The 16,486-nt window shown below is 38.8% G+C and overlaps 1 protein-coding gene across 1 annotated transcript; it reads right to left on the bottom strand.

Moving 5' to 3' along the window:
* Positions 1-4,505: 4,505 nt before the first annotated feature.
* LOC307168272 (TATA box-binding protein-associated factor RNA polymerase I subunit A-like) lies at positions 4,506-14,823 on the bottom strand. Its single transcript, XM_079888036.1, has 10 exons — positions 14,548-14,823; positions 14,297-14,463; positions 12,762-12,875; positions 12,466-12,664; positions 9,444-9,559; positions 8,512-8,670; positions 8,360-8,426; positions 8,070-8,193; positions 5,087-5,241; positions 4,506-4,916 (listed from the first exon to the last, which is right to left on the bottom strand). The coding sequence occupies exons 1-10, from the start codon at positions 14,645-14,647 to the stop codon at positions 4,741-4,743; spliced, it is 1,377 nt and encodes a 458-aa protein (XP_079744162.1). The 5' UTR covers positions 14,648-14,823; the 3' UTR covers positions 4,506-4,740.
* Between the last annotated feature and the right edge of the window lie 1,663 nt (positions 14,824-16,486).

Below are 16,486 nucleotides of genomic sequence, written 5' to 3'. Positions count from 1 at the left end.
CCCAGAAAGAGGAGGAGCGCGAGCGGCGCGAGCGGCGCGTGCGGAAGCGCAGGGTGATGTCATTGACAGCCAATCAGGAGACAGTTCGGTGAAGCCGGTTTAAAGAGACGGGACGGGACGCGAGTGAGAATGCACTGAAATAATGATCATACAGTGTTTAAAAATAAATTAATAAAATAATGATATACATTTTGTAGGGTTCAACACCTAAAGGCGAAAATTAAAATGGTCATTAAAAATAGAATACAAAAATAGAGAAACATAAAACAAACAAATGCTAAAATGCTAAAACATATAATGTTGTGGGGTCCTTTCTATGTCAACACCTTAAAAGCAAAACTTAAAATAGTCATTAAATAGATAAAAGTAATATAATACAAACAGAAAGAGAATTCACTGTATAATTTAGCCAATCAGAAGGCAGTTTGGTCAAACTGATCTTAAAGAGACAGGACACACGTGGGAATAAAAATATAATAAAACTGTAATAAAAATAGAGAGTTTGAAAATTAAAATTAAAATAATAAAATATATCATTGTAAGGTTCTTCCTTATGTTAACACTTTAAAGGCAAAAATGGTCATTAAAAATAAAATACAAACAGAAAGAGAATTCACTGTATAATTTAGCCAATCAGAAAAAAGTTTGGTCAAACTGGTTTTAAAGAGACAGGACACAAATGTGAATGCACTGAAATAATGATGATACCGTTTAAATAAATAAATTAATTAAATTAAATAATTATATAAATGTTGTAGGGTTCTTCCTACGTCAACACCTAAAGGCGAAAATTAAAAAAGCAATTAAAAATAAATTACAAAAAGAAAGAGAATTTACTGTATAATTTAGCCAATCAGAAAACAGTTTGGTCAAACTGGTCTTAAAGAGACACAAGAGTGAATGCACTATAAAAAATAAAAAAAATACAACAAAAAAAATACAATAAAATATATCAGTGTTGTAGGGTCCTTATGTAAACACTTTAAAGGCAAAAATAGTCATTAAATATAAAAATACAAACAGTCATAAATAAACATGTCAATGACATTCTGATTCTTCTCATAACTTTCAATAATTTTTGCAAACATCATTAGATTACATTATATAACACTTAATGTTAATGCATCCATGTATTATGAAACTTTCCGATTTCCGATTCATATTAGCAAATAACTTTCAATAACATAAAATGACTTATGAATGCAAGTTATCATGTAGTGTTACAGGTTCTTGTGAGTTCGTATGGATCTACAGTGCAGAATAACACTGATAAGTGGACCGAGTTTGGCTCTGATTCACTCGTGTTGACTAGAGTCCATTTAAAGCCCATGACTGCTGTTCACAGTGTAGTTTATAGCAGTCGTCAGGCCTTGTAGGCGACAGTCGCTTATCTCAGAGTCCCAAATGTTATAACATATCTTCATGGTCTAAATTACTCATCTGTGACTAATGAGATATAGTGTTATCTTTATAGTAATGATCTTACAAGCAGTGCTTTAAAGGTGAGGGCTATCCTCGAACGCAGAGTGTCATTTTCACCAAACAGGATCTTATTTTAAAAAATAGTCTAAATTCTGCACTCATCTATTCTTTGCACTAGAAAGAATGAGGCATATATTAGAATTTGCCATTAAAATGAGTTAATGTGTCTTAACTTTATAAGCTCACCTCTCCTAAAAAAGCTGGTCTTGTTTTATTGCCCCGGTACGAGCATAAAATTATATTTAGACGTGTGTATGTGAGTATCAGTCAGTGGAAAAACTGGCGTCATGCGGTGTGATATTTAGAGCCCTGAAGAAGAGGAAACGAACAACCACTTCCTCTTTTGCAGAGGTGTTTTGCTCAGTCCCTTTTCACAGTCTCGTTTCTCTTCATGATTCTCATTAGTCTCTCGTTACTGTAGTACAGACATTTGTATTTGAATTAGCATCGTTTAAAGGCAGTACAACAAATCAATGTCATGATGAACTCATTACAGCAATGCCCAAAAGACTTTACTCATTACTGTAATTAAAAATCACATTTAAATATGTGTAATGTGTATACTACAGATCAATAACTACTTCAATAATTAAGATTTTTATGATGTTTTTAAAATTAAGTCTCTCATGCTCCCCAAAGGCAGCATTTGTTTAATCAAAAATGCAGTAAAAACAGTAATATTGTGAAATATGTGTGCTAAATATACGTATGTGCTAATTTACACTGAATTTTACATTGTTTTGAACTATCAATGCATAATTGCAATATATTAATATTTAACTAGACCTATAGTCATCATTAAGACTAATGAGAATTCCCAAAACTAAAATGTCTGGTCACATTACAGTAATGCGATTTTTGCATGAAAACTATGGCATTTAAAATAATAATTGTTCTAAAAATATGCTCCTTTTTCTTTATGCTAAATGTAATTATATATATTTAAATATATCCCGCGGAGTGCATTCAAATGGTTTAATAGCTATCCCTCCTATAACATGATCATTTACCAAAACCTTTTATTGATGTTTGCAGTGCAATATTTGATTCAGACGGAGATAAAGTTGCCTAGTGTAAGATTACATTTATTTGAATTAAAGAATTATAGCGTTTATTTGAATTCATTATCGAGAGATGAGAGAAGCGTGTGTGAATTACCTGCATCTGTTCAGCGCCTCTCTCTATTAACAATAAAGCTCTAAGTTTACTTCAAAAGCAGCGATGTTCCTGCTGAGAAATATGATGTAGCGATTCACTAGCAAAGCTATTTTAATGATAAAAGTTGTGGGGGGAAGTTGAAATGTTTGTGTGTGTGCTTCAATCAATAGCTATGTTTCCATTCAAAGTTGCGAATTTAACATGTGCAAAATTGGAATATCGCATAAAATATTTACGAATAAAGCAGCGTTTCCATCCAGTGACCCGAAGAGAACAAAATATTCACTTCCTGATAAACTGGTGCTAAATATCACTAAGAAAAGTAGGAGAAGCCACTATATATAAATTACTTGCCATGCAGACCAAACGCAATAAACTTTGTCTATCTTGCTTTCAGAGGCGGAGTTTGCAAAACAACATTTCAGATCTGTGATCGGCCCGCTCGTTAAAGGGTTAGTTCACCCAAAAATGAAAATTCTGTCAGTAATTACTCACCCTCATGTTGTTCCAACCCCGTAAAACCTTCGTTCATCTTCGGAACACAAATTAAGATATTTTTGATTAAATCTGAGAGCTGATCACTCCTCCATAGGCTTCTAAGGGACTGAAACTTGCTGGCCCAGAAAAGTTATTAAAGAGATCGTTAATATAGTCCAAATGACTACAGTGGCTTAATGTAAAGTATATCACGCGACGAGAATACTTTTTGTGCGCAAAAAACAAACAAAAATAACAACTTTATTCCACTATTCATTTCCTTCTCTCTGGGCCTCGAGTGAGTTCACATAGTGTTTTTGTGTAGCGCGTCTGTGTTGTACGTTTATCAAGTATATATACACACACACACACACACGCATGTGTGTATGTGGCATGTATATGTATATATGTATGTGTGTGTATATATATATATATATATATATATATATATATATATATATATATAAAAAATTTAATTTTGTGGGACAAAATACGACCTGGATTCACTGGATAAATCCAAATTATGCAAAATGCTCCTGATGGGCCTGCAAGAATAACTTAAAATTCTGACTGAAATGTTTCTGAGGGCTACACTGAAAAACAACAGGAATGAGACATGAATCCTCCACAGAATTCAGTATTTCAGCATCATTCACTTGCATGACTCAGTTCTGTGAGAGTTCGTCTGCTTGAACAAAGCATTAACATCTTGCTCAGCATAAGTGTTCAGATGGTCATGATGAGCAACGCACGAAACCTTCTGCACATGACGAGAGGCTCATCGTTTCAAACACAAACCATGGAATTATTACATCCATCTGTCTGAGTCTGAGCTCTAAATCTATTTTTATACAACAAGTCCACCAACTTCAGTTCATACAGACAAAAAGTGCTGTTTCTTGCCTTTCATCCATGGTTGAGTGATTTAAGAGATAGTTACTCCGAATATTAGATCTACACAATCTCTTTTGAAGATCATACAAGGAATAAAAGACCAAAGATGAAGAATAATTAAAATTACACAGTTGAAATGTTACATGTTCAGTAAAAATGTTTTATTGAGATGTCATTTTGGTGACTGCAACCATATATAAACCTTGTAAATATAATCAAACTAGTTGAAATATAAGAATTCATATTTTTATTTCTAAAAACATATCTTAAACTATAAATTACTTAGTCAGGTAATGTACTGTTAGCTTAAAATTTTGTTTTTGATACAATTAATACCAAGTTACTCGTGTTTACATCCTAAAACATACATACACATTTTCTGCCATAATTAACACCATTGTATATAATTTATAAATATTTATAGGTCTTGTTTTTATTTTAAATTAATTCAAATATATTTTATATATATATATATATATATATATATATACACACACACACACACACATACAGGCTTCAGAAATGCAGCATTTGCGCTCCCTGCTGGTCACAATCAAGACTGACATCATTAAGTTCACTGCATTTCCATTATTTTAATAAAAAATCGAAGCTCAACATGAGCAGATACACAGTATATAAAGAAAGAGTCTTGTGTCATACATGGACAACTATAACGTTGTCTGATACAAATCTAAAAAACATCTAAATTTTACATGTTTATTATATATTTTACTTGGAATTCTTGGTCTTCATCCTTTTCTTCTTTTTTTCCTTCTCCATCTTTTTCTTCTCTTCTTCCTTCTCCATGTTTACCTTCCTTTTCTTCCTCTCCCTGAATTCGTATTCTTTTGTTTTACTTTCAGATTTTCTCTTTAAGTTTGCAGCGTATCTTCTGTACTCTAAAACTGTGAACAGAAAACAAAATGTTCAGGAACTTATTAAATATGTCAGGAATGGTCTGAACACACACTACAGATTGAGACCCAAAGGTTTCTGTTCTGGTTCTACGGAGGACACTGAATGGAAACTTGATCATTTTATCTTGAGATAATCAAAAGGATAATCATGTACTTACAGTATTCCCCTAGAACCTTTAAAACGTTATCCTTGATCTGCAGAAGATTGGCGTTCTCCACCATGTCTATCCTGGCGAAATGGACTCTGAAGTGAAAGGAGAACCACAGCGATCGCCTGGCCTCCCATTCCTTCAATACAAACTCCTTGCGCTTTCTAAATTAGTACAAATCAACATCAGAAGAAACATTAGAGAGGATGATGCTTTTTCACACGTTCATCTTTCAATATGTTGCAGTTTGAGCCTGAAAAAGGGAGTTATTCTCTATATCAGTGTTTCTGAACTCCCTGAAACGCCTCCATTGAGTTTTCTTCCGGGAACGAACACGTCACAATATTCCTCATTAAAATAATTCATACGCAGAATAAAGGGGCGGTGCCTGGTTGAGTTAGTTAGTAGTGTGTTGAAACTTGAGGTTATAGTCAGGGCCAGGACATTTCCTAAACACACTCCAGGGCTTGGAGGAAAAAAAATTTGAACCTTTTATTATTTGGTAGCACTGGAGTGACCGAGCTCCTCACCCTATCTCTAAGGGAGCGCCCAGCCACCCTGCGGAGAAAGCTCATTTTGGCTGCCTGTATCTGGGATCTTATCCTTTCGGTCATGACCATAGGTGAGAGTAGGAACGTAGATTGACCGGTAAATCGAGAGCTTCGCCTTGCAGCTCAGCTCCTTCTTCACCACGACAGACCGGTACATCGACCGCATTACTGCAGAAGCTGCACCGATCCGTCTGTCAATCTCCTGTTCCATCCTTCCCTCATTCATGAACAAGATACAAGAACTTGAACTCCTCCACTTGAGGCAGGAACTCTCCACCAACCTGAAGCGGGCAAACCACCCTTTTCCGACTGAGAACTATGGCCTCGGTTGGAGGTGCTGATTCTCATCCCAGCCGCTTCACACTCGGCTGCAAACCGTCCCAGTGCATGCTGGAGGTCCTGGTCTGATGGGGCCAGCACGACAACATCATCCGCAAAGAGCAGAGACGAAATCGTGTGGTCCCCAAACCGGACACCCTCCGGCCCCTGAAATTCTGTCCATAAAAATTATAAACAGAACCGGTGACATAGGGCAGCCCTGCCGGAGTCCAACATGCACCGGGAACAAGTCTGACTTACTGCCGGCAATGCGAACCAAGCTCCTGCTCCGGTCGTACAGGGACCGGACAGCCCTTAGCAAAGGGCCCCGGACCCCATACTCCCAGAGCACCCTCCACAGGCCACCACGAGGGACATGGTCGAATGCCTTCTCCAAATCCAAGCACATGTGGACTGGTTGGGCAAATTCCCATGAACCCTCCAGCACCCTGTAGAGGGTATAGAGCTGGTCCAGTGTTCCACGACCGGGACGAAAACCGCACTGTTCGCAGCTTCTTGTCAACCTCGGTGACTTTAGCTTGGGTGATGGACGAGTTTACCTCCGAGCCCTCGGCCTCTGCTTCCTCGATGTAAGACGTGTCGGTGGGATTGAGGAGATCCTCAAAGTATTCCTTCCACCGTCCGACGATATCCCCAGTTGAGGTCACTGTAAACAGTGTTGGTAGGACACTGCTTCCCTCTCCTGAGGTGCTGGATGGTTTGCCAGAATCTCTTCGAGGCCAGCCGATAGTCCTTCTCCATGGCCTCACCGAACTCCTCCCAAGCTCGATTTTTTTTGCCTCCACAACCACCAGGGCTGCAGTCCGCTTGGCCTGCCGGTACCCATCAGCTGCCTCAGGAGTCCCACAAGCCAGCCAGGCCCGATAGGACTCCTTCTTCAGCTTGACGGCATGGGAAAGGGAAGCGACCCTCTCGTTCACCGGGGTGAACTCCAACACATGGCGTCTGAGCTGGGGAGCTATAAGCAAACCCACACCAGCCCGCCGCCTCTCACCATGGGCAACTCCAGAGTGGTAGACAGTCCATCATCTCTCAAGGTGTGTGGTTCCAGAGCCCAAGCCGTGCGTGGAGGTGAGCCCGACTATCTCTAGTCTCCTTCCTCGCCAGTGAGGTGACGTTCCACGTCACTTAAGCTAGTTTCCGTCTCCAGGGATCGGGTTGTCGGGGCCACTATTCACCGGCCCCTTACGGTCCCTCCTGCAGGTGGTGAGCCTGGCCGGGCCCCATGGGGGGAGGCTCCAGGGTTGGGGCCCCGGCTGCACCATGCCGGACGACGTCACGGTCCTCGTTTTTGCTTGTAACGCAAAGGGTTTATGAACCGCTCTTAGTCTGACCCGTCACCTAGGACCTGTTTGCCTTGGGAGACCCTACCAGAAGCATATAGCCCCGGACAACATAGCTCCTAGGATCATTCGGGTACTCAAACCCCTCCACCACGATAAGGTGGCAGTTCAAGAAGGGGGTGGATGAGATATATATCATTAATGTGTTGATTTTAATAAAGACAGAACTCTCATTTCATGGTAAAACGCAATGATCGTGCGTCACTCTAATACTTTCGCTTTTAACAACCACATATAACTCTTCAGGGAAAACCAATCAAGAAAAACATGCCTTGAGCGCCTTCTATAAACTTTCCAGGGTCTTGAATTTTTTTTTTCTTTTCAGATTCACAAACTTTCAAGGATTTCAAGGCCTCGTGGGAAATTAATCAGGTGAATCACTGATTCAATGACTCATTCATAAAGAGAGCCGTTTACTTAATTCCTGAATGAATCAGTCGCTTGAACGAATCGAAAGAATGAATGATTCAATGACTTACTCAATTTAGACATTTACTGCCACCTACTGCCAGTTTTAGTTTCTTATTTAGAGTATTATTGATTTTAATATTTAAAAGATTTTAATAACTTTCATATTTCTAAAAAAAATATTAAAGGTATAGTTCACCCCCCCCCCCCCAAAACAATTCTGTCATTATTTACTCATTGACGTTGAAGCTTAAAAGTTTGTGTAATAAATTCTATGTTGGATCAAATATATTTTCTAAAGCTACTTTTAGTAATGTATATTAGAGGCTTTTCTCATTTACCAAAACTTACTTCTGTTTGAGTAACTTTATAATGTTCAGAAGACAGGACCAAGCCTTCATGTCACATTTCCAACTGGAAAACTCCAGAAGGTCCATTGAAACGGTGAGAGCTTCTTCTAGATCGCTCATGAGACCTGGGAAAAAAATAAATAAACTGATTTAAATCATGGCTGTTTTACATTACAGTTACTGTTGGGTGATGAAACTAGCAAATAAAACCCTTGAGCAACCCAGAACATCTTTATAACCACACAGCAACATGCTAAAAACCAATCAGAAATGTCTAGTTTTCATACGTACTGGTGCCCAGCAGGAGAGAGCAGAGATCCAGCATCAGCTCATGACTCGGGACTAAAGAACGCAGAATCTGAGCAAAAGAAACCAGAATAAATTAATAATTTTAATCAGAAACTTTATAAACTTTATATCTGATAGGCAGAACCATTTCATACCCTTAATGCACCGATGAGTTTGGCATCTGGAGCATTGTGTCTCTTGAGGAACTGGTACAGGTACACATGAGCATTGGGATTGATTGGGAAATCCTTGTTGTAAGCGTAATTCTTCAAAATGTGCAGAGCGCCGTCCTCATCGTTGTAAAACTCCAGCATCTGCAGCGGATGATACATATTGACAGCATTAGATAATGCTTAAAACAACTTAATCAATCCACACCTATATGAGTTACTGTCTTACTTTCTGTTTACAAGTTTGGGTTCAGTCAATTTTTTTTATAAAGAATACTTTTATTCAGCAATGACACATTAAACTGATCAAGTGACAGCAAAGACATTTATAATGTTACAAAACATTTCTATTTCAAATTAATATCAAATAAATAAATATTAGAATGATCTATAAAGGATCATGTGACACTGAAGACTGGAGTAATGATGCTGATCATTAATATTTAGCTGTTTTTACTGTATTTTTGATCAAATAAATGCAGCCTTGGTGAGCAGAAGAGAAAAAAATCCCAAACGCATGTACATTGTGAAGAAATAGAAGCAAATAAAAATATTAAAATAGTCCATATGATTTGTGGATTATATTCCAAGTCTTCTAAATAATATTATGGTTTTGTGTAACAAATAGACTGAAAAGTAAGCGGTTATGTACTCACAAAATCTAATGTGTGCATGTACATTTAACTAAAATACAACTTATTTCAGTCTGTTTCGCACACAAAAATACATCACATGGCCTAAGAAGACTAGGAATATATTGTTTATTTTTATGAAGCATTTTTGGAGCTTGTTTGATTGTACAATGCTGTGTGAAGATTCTTCAAACAAATCTGCTTTTGTGGTCCAAAGAGTTTGGGTCTAAACAAACCCTTTAAACAGAAAATCGTCAAATTGCACAAGGTAAGATAGTGTCTCACATTAATGTAACTCAACACAAAAGGGTCCCAGACTCCAGGCTGACTGATGATGTCCTTCAGGGCCACAGAAGCATATCTGAAGTAGCTGTGCATCTCTTGGTTACGGCTCGCCTCATCTGATACCAGACACATGGACAAGAATGCATTAAACTGATCAAAAGTGACAGTACAGACATTTGTAACGTTACATACATTTCTGTTTCAAGTAAATGCTGTTATTTTGAACTTTCTATTCAAAGTATTTTGAAAAATTTAAAGTAACATGGTTTCCACAAAAATATGAAGCAGCACAACCATTTTCAACAATGAAATGTTTCTTGAGCAGCAAATCAGCATATTAGAATGATTTCTAAAGAAAGAAAGAAAATCTTAAAGAGGACCTATGATACTTTTTGACATGTTCAGCTTTCTTTAGTGTGTAATGTTGCTGTTTAAGCATGAAAAAGCTCAAAGTCCGTCCTGTGGGAGTTATTCTCTATATCAGTGTCAGTGTTTCTGAACTCCATGAAACGCCTCCATGGTAGTCTTGAGTTTTCTTCAGAGAATGAACACGTCACAATATTCCTCATTTAAATAATTAATACGTAGAATAAAGGGGCGGGCCTGGTTGAGTTAGTTAGTAGTGTGTTGAAATCACAGTTATGGTAAGAGGTGGGACATTTCCCTACCACGTGCAAAGCACTTGACCAATCACAACACTCTGGTCCAGCCAACCAATCAGAGCACACTGTGTTTTTTGGAAGGAGGAGCTTCATAGAGACAGGAAGTAAACAGAGGGTTACTGACAGACTGGGAAGAGAGGAGCTGCAGCCAGAGCATGTGAGCGGAGTGGAGCGGTGAGAATCTCCGCTCATCGCTCACGGAACTGTTCACCCCTCCGCTCCCCCGCTCAAAGCTACATCAGGCCGCTCCGCTCATTATCGCTCAGCGCTCAACGAGGTTTGCTTCGCGCTCCACTCAAATCGCCCCCCGCTCGCTCCAAAAAAGGGAAAAAAATCTACATGTTTATCACTTATAGCTTAGACCACAGCCTTACCTCCTAAAGAACTGAGTGACAACAACATTTTTCAAATAGAAATGTTTTATTTCAAATTACAGGCCTATGTAAAAAGGAATATAGCCTACACAAAAAGTCCTGTAAAATTAAACGAATAAATGGGCCTAATAATATAAATAAAAATTATATAAACAAAAATATACATACATTTTTTAAAAGTAAATTAACTATAAGGCCAGATAAGTGAACTTTTGCGCAACGCGCACGATTAAAATTTAAATTGGCTTCCATACACACAAAAATTAAACGAATAAATGGGCCTAATAATATAAATATTATTACAGACGACACAAATTTGGCTAAATAAAACGAACCATTAGGTCTACTTGAATGAAAAAACAAATTTGTTTGAATATTACGCTATATTTAATTTACACTGGGCAGTGAGAGTGGAGGAGGCTGCAGAGCGGCTTTGGCCAGTAAAAGGTGCCTTCCACTACTTCTGAAACTCCTCATGCATTTTTGGGAAGAAAGGCACTGGGGTGGAAAGGCAGCTGTGAACCCTGGGCCGCACCCAGGGAACCAATCATCCAACCGCGAGCGCTCGGGGCAGGTGGAGGGTTCCCCTCTCCCATGCAGCGACTGACATCTGATCTCCCTAAGAAGTTAAAAACCGGCCTCTTTTCAAAGGCTTACAACTGTCCTTGATTTTAAGGTTGAATTTTCTGATTGGTGTTTCCGATGTAAACTCCCTTTATAATTTGATTTGCAGTCTTTCTTGTTTTTTTAGATATTTATCCTGTTGTACAGCACAATGGCCAACTACTGTTGCTTTTATTGTGCTATATAAATAAAAGTTGATTGATTTGATTGCTCTTCATCCAGAGCACTGAATGACACACAAGGTCCCCCACGAGAGCGACCTGCGGCATCACTCGGCAGCTGGCACGCAAGAGGAGTAGGAGGTCCATGGAGACTTGCTCGGTGAAAGAGATCCCAATGTAACCCCAAGGTGTTAACCAGACCCACGGCTCTGCTATGAGAAGCGGCAGCGGGCTGGCTGACAACAGAGGGGACTTGTACCTTAGCAAAGGAGAGTTGCGACTGCAATGACAACATGGTCATGCTCTCACAGAGAGATCATAAACCATCCACGAACACTTTCTCAGCATGCTCTCGGCCCAGACATGCGAGACAGCGATCGTGGCCGTCAGATGAAGCCAGGAAACGGCCGCATCCAGAAACACAGACAGAAGGACATCTTTAAAAAGAAATGAGTACGCTGTGCGTATTTGGCTGCCACTTCACACTGGGGCTTGTTTGACTGTTTTGGTCTTGTCTTCTTATTTAAAATGTGTTTTTACACTTATAAAAATGGACTTTTAAGTGTCTTTAACTGATGGATTTCAACTGCGATTGGATTTCTGTGATTGCCGCTGGTGCGTGGAGGTGGTGTGTTCCACTCTGCCGCTTGTTGTGGTGCTTCATCCGGCCTACCTGATTCCACCGGCCTGCCTACCTGACCGCGTTTGTAGTGTGGTTGCTGTGGACAAAGCATCTTTGTCGGGAGGATTTTGTGGCGTGGTTGCCGTCGCCGTCGGGAGTTCCCGTTTGCAGTCCTGGAGTCATTCGGGTTGTGTGGCATTCGAGATGCAGTTCGACGCGGATTGCTCGTTGTACCCACCTGATGAGGGACTGCTCTACCTACTTCACGTTTACTCTGCTGGCCGCTGCTCATTCTGTTTGGACTGTTGGTCAGATATTTGTGTATTTTTCATCCTGGCCTATTCATCTGATCTATGCATCTTTCCGGGTAAGAGTGGCTCGGCATGCAAATCTCATTGGCCAAATCCATTGGCTCATTTTGTTTCCACTCAAAGGTGGCTATAACCTAGTATGTCAGTATCATTGAACGTGACTGATTGAATGGGAACACTTGTTTCATCATTAAATATAGATGCTAGGAGACCCATTTTTTATAGTCAGTTAATTGTTTCACATAACTCAGATAAAATATCTTCCTACCGGTTCCAGCTGTAGAAGACTTCTTCTTACACCAGTTCAAGTAATCTAGGAAACCGCTGTACGCACGGATGAGCTTTTTGGTGTCACCCTGAGCAATCGAGAAGTTGCCGTATCTCCAGCTCTCTCCGACAGACAGCTGCCGCTTGGCTTCTTCCATCTGCCCGTTCAGTAGGAGATGAAGGCAATGCTCCAAACAGATCTACAACATTCACATGACATACTGATTAAAATGCATGCCTTGAATGCAGTGTAAATGTTGTAAAGGGGAGGTTTGGGCTTCTTAATGCAGTGCATACCTTTGGGAAGTTTTTGACTCCATTGTTTTTCAACTGTTCATATACAGCGTTGAAATCTTCAGCCGTGGCGTTAGGGAGATGACGCAGAATTTCTGTGCCTATTCTCCATGTGATCTGATGGACAGAATTATGCAGTCAGCAGAGAAACACATCATCCGTACAGTAGCAAACACACACGACAGCAACAAAAACAAAATAGGAGGATCCAACAGGAAAATACAAACAAATAAACGAGTCAGGCCAAAACTAATTTCATGGTTTTATGATAAGAAAAATGCATTGCCTAAAAAAAGCAAGTACGCATCCAATTCCTTTATACTTACATTTTTATTTAATTAAATAATATTGAACAAAAACTGGTAATAACCCACTTCTATTAACTTTGCAAGCTCATAATATGGCAAAGTAGTGCAAAGGATGACTAAATAACCCAATAAAAGAAAACATTAATTTCAACCAATCAAAAATATAATTCACCATTATTAGTTAGTAAACTTCGGCAGTTTTCATGTTGTTTAATTTATTTTAATGATTTTGTATTTTTCTATGAAACCATTAAAACACCAGACATTTCTATCCAAAGACATTTTTAATATTCCTTTTAAAAAGAGTCAGAAATTAGTTAAACAACATTTTTTTTTAACAATTATCCTCATGGGATTAGTCAATTAATCAATCTTTCCATCTGTCTATCTATCCATCTAACTATAACCTGGGCACTAACTTCAAACCATCAACAATATGATTCACAATTGTTAGTGGGTAAACTTCAATTTAAAACATGCTAAGTGAAATAAATTATTTGTAGGTCATGAGGAATTAATTAAATCTGTTTGTTGCTTAGAGGCAACATTATGTGACAGGCTACGTATGCAATGAACAGTGTCACAATAGGGTCATTCAGTGTCAAATCAACCTGAGGTCCCAGGCTAAAAATTTTGAAGAAGAAAGCCAAAAATTAAATGTCATGAATGTATATTTACTAAGTAATCCGATATTTTGAAGAGGGGGTCAAAATTAAAATTTACACATGAGATTTGGAGCCAAATTACAGGGGGGTAAAAATGACTTTAGAAAGATGGCTTATAATGCATACTTATAATGCAACAACGATTGTAAAAGTAAACAGATTTAAATAATATCTCTATGTATAAATAAAGTAATGATGATGCCATCTTTCTAAAGTCATTTTTTACCCCGCCTATAATTTGGCATAAAATCACATTAGAAAACTGTCATTTTGACACCGTCTGCAAAATAGTGGATTATTCAATAAATATACAACCATAACATTTAATATTTGGGGTTTCATCACTTTATGTTTGTCTTCATTCAGAGAAAATATGAACAAAATAAAAAATTTGAACTGGGAAAGTTTCAGACATTTGGCTGATTTGACATGGAATGACACAATAATACATATGTAATGTTTAATCAAAGCAAGAAAACTGAATGAAACATTTTAATATTGATTTCATAACATGTCTCTAAGCAGCTCATAAGTCGACTTGACAGAGTTTAAAGGGCTGTTGTACCTCAGAAGCCGTTGGATGCACTTGAATGCTATTCCTGGCCTCCAGTGCCTGAATGTAAGAGTTGTAATAAACCGCAGCCTCCTGCCAGTTATGAAGCAGCATCGCATCTCTGATCCGCTTCAGACACTTTCTGTTCGACTTGAGGAAGAAGATCTCTGTGTGAACACCTGCACAATACAAAACAAATCAATGGGATTGAGCTGCTTTTACCACATAAACAACAAGTTAATATGATATCTCCAGAACATCACCTTTGTCGTTCTTATAAAAGTGTAAGTTAACGGGCGATTCAAGCAGTTCCCGATGTATCCTTTCATCCTCTGAGAAATCATTAGCCTCTGAGTCATCCATGGCTCACTGCTTTACGGAGACTTGCTTTCCTCTTGGCCGTATTATGAAGACTGTGAAAACAAGTAATATCCTTTTCAATACACGCTTTGCGATCGTACAACTCAACACCAACACGTGGACGTGTGAACAAAACTGTTTCACATCAAAACAAACAGTGCGCGTGACCGTCTGACAGCGCCATCTGCCGCACGGGCGGACAATAACACAGAGAACGCGCAGGCTGGTTAATCGATTAGAGAAGTTGCTCTTTCGATGAGTCCAATATTTTTAGCTTGTATGAAAACAGATTTTTCAAGTGAAATATAAAAGCATATTTGTACCTTGTATTATTGAGTAATACATCTATTTATCTTATTTTAAAGTCTCTGAGCCCTACATTGAAAAACAACAGGAATGAGACATGAATCCAGAATTCAGTATTTCAGCATCATTACCCTTGCATGATTATTTACTGCTTATACTATGGTCACCACACCTCTAAACATTGTTCAGATGATGTATTTCAACTCAAGACATAACGCTCTTATGTGTGGGACTAATAGGCTTTATGCCCAGCTCCACTACTTCCTGAACTTCAGCCAGCTCCTTTGTTTCCTGTCTGCCATTATTGGACAAACTGATTAATCCAGGTGCGTCTGATTATTGTTACTGAGGTCAGGCACACCTGGATTAATCAGTTTGTCCAATAATGGCAGACAGGAAACAAAGGAGCTGGCTGAAGTTCAGGAAGTAGTGGAGCTGGGCATAAAGCCTATTTCTAACGCATTTCATCCCACGCCTCCATTGCGAATTCATTTTAGAGCGTTTTAGGGAGGGATTAGAATTACCTCAGTCTGTGCGTCTCTCAACAGTGTTCGGCAGCAGAATCTCACTACTAATAGTGAAACTGCAAGTTTATCTGCTTCAAGAACAGGGCCGTTATTACCTCGCTAGTGAGAAATATCATTAAGCTTTTAAGTTTCTAAACTATTTTACTGATAAAATCGTCAGAGCAGCGCTGACAACAAGATCTGTGCGAGTGTGTGTGTTTGAACTGGAGAGAAAAAGTGAATTCTGTACATAATAAAACGTTATTTTGTGGCAAAAACATGGAAATGGTCATTTTTATCCTATTGTTTACTATTTATTTGCTTGGTCAGAGTCGTTGTGGGTTTTGGTTCTTCTGCTGTTGTCGGCTGTAAGGACATTTTAAATCACTGAAATCATTTGGCGAAGTGATATAGAACTGTAAAGCGGTCAAAACCTGCCTGGAACTACTTTATCCGTTTGTTTCCCTGAAAATAATCGCCCCCATAGTATATATCTATTTATAAAACAGGTTTGGAGAAGAATGATGAGTGCAGGAGCTACGGTACCAGTTTGCACTGGTAAAACTTTATGTGCATGCACTAACTACTTTACAGCAACATTTTAGTGATCTATAGAACAGCAAGCATGACCTGTACGCATTTTCAATGGCTGTAGAAGAGAAAGAACATGTAATGTGTAACTGTATCTGGTCTAAAATGAAAATGCATGTAATTCATAAAACTAATTTTGAGTTCCGAGTTATAGCGTATAATGGAATTGGAGTCGAGTAAACCATCTCACAACATGATGTTCGTGGACGAGGCTATCTGGCTTCAACCTGAGTCAAATCAGAAGACATGGTTGAAGAGTCATCGCCACAGAACTACTGTTGATTTGCCAGGGAATATCCCTGTGTGCTAACTCATATTCCCCTTACAGGGCCATAAAACACAGCATTTCCTCGCCTTCTTACAGACCCTCTACAGCAGTGGTTCTCAACTCCAGTCCTCGGGACCCGCTGCTCTGCACATTTTGTATGTCTCTCTTATC

Source organism: Squalius cephalus (assembly GCF_949319135.1).
Source record: "Squalius cephalus genome assembly, chromosome: 12".
Lineage (NCBI taxonomy): Eukaryota > Metazoa > Chordata > Actinopteri > Cypriniformes > Leuciscidae > Squalius > Squalius cephalus.
The sequence above is the reverse complement of the archived record's forward strand: the minus strand, read 5'-3'. Positions and strand labels throughout refer to the sequence as shown.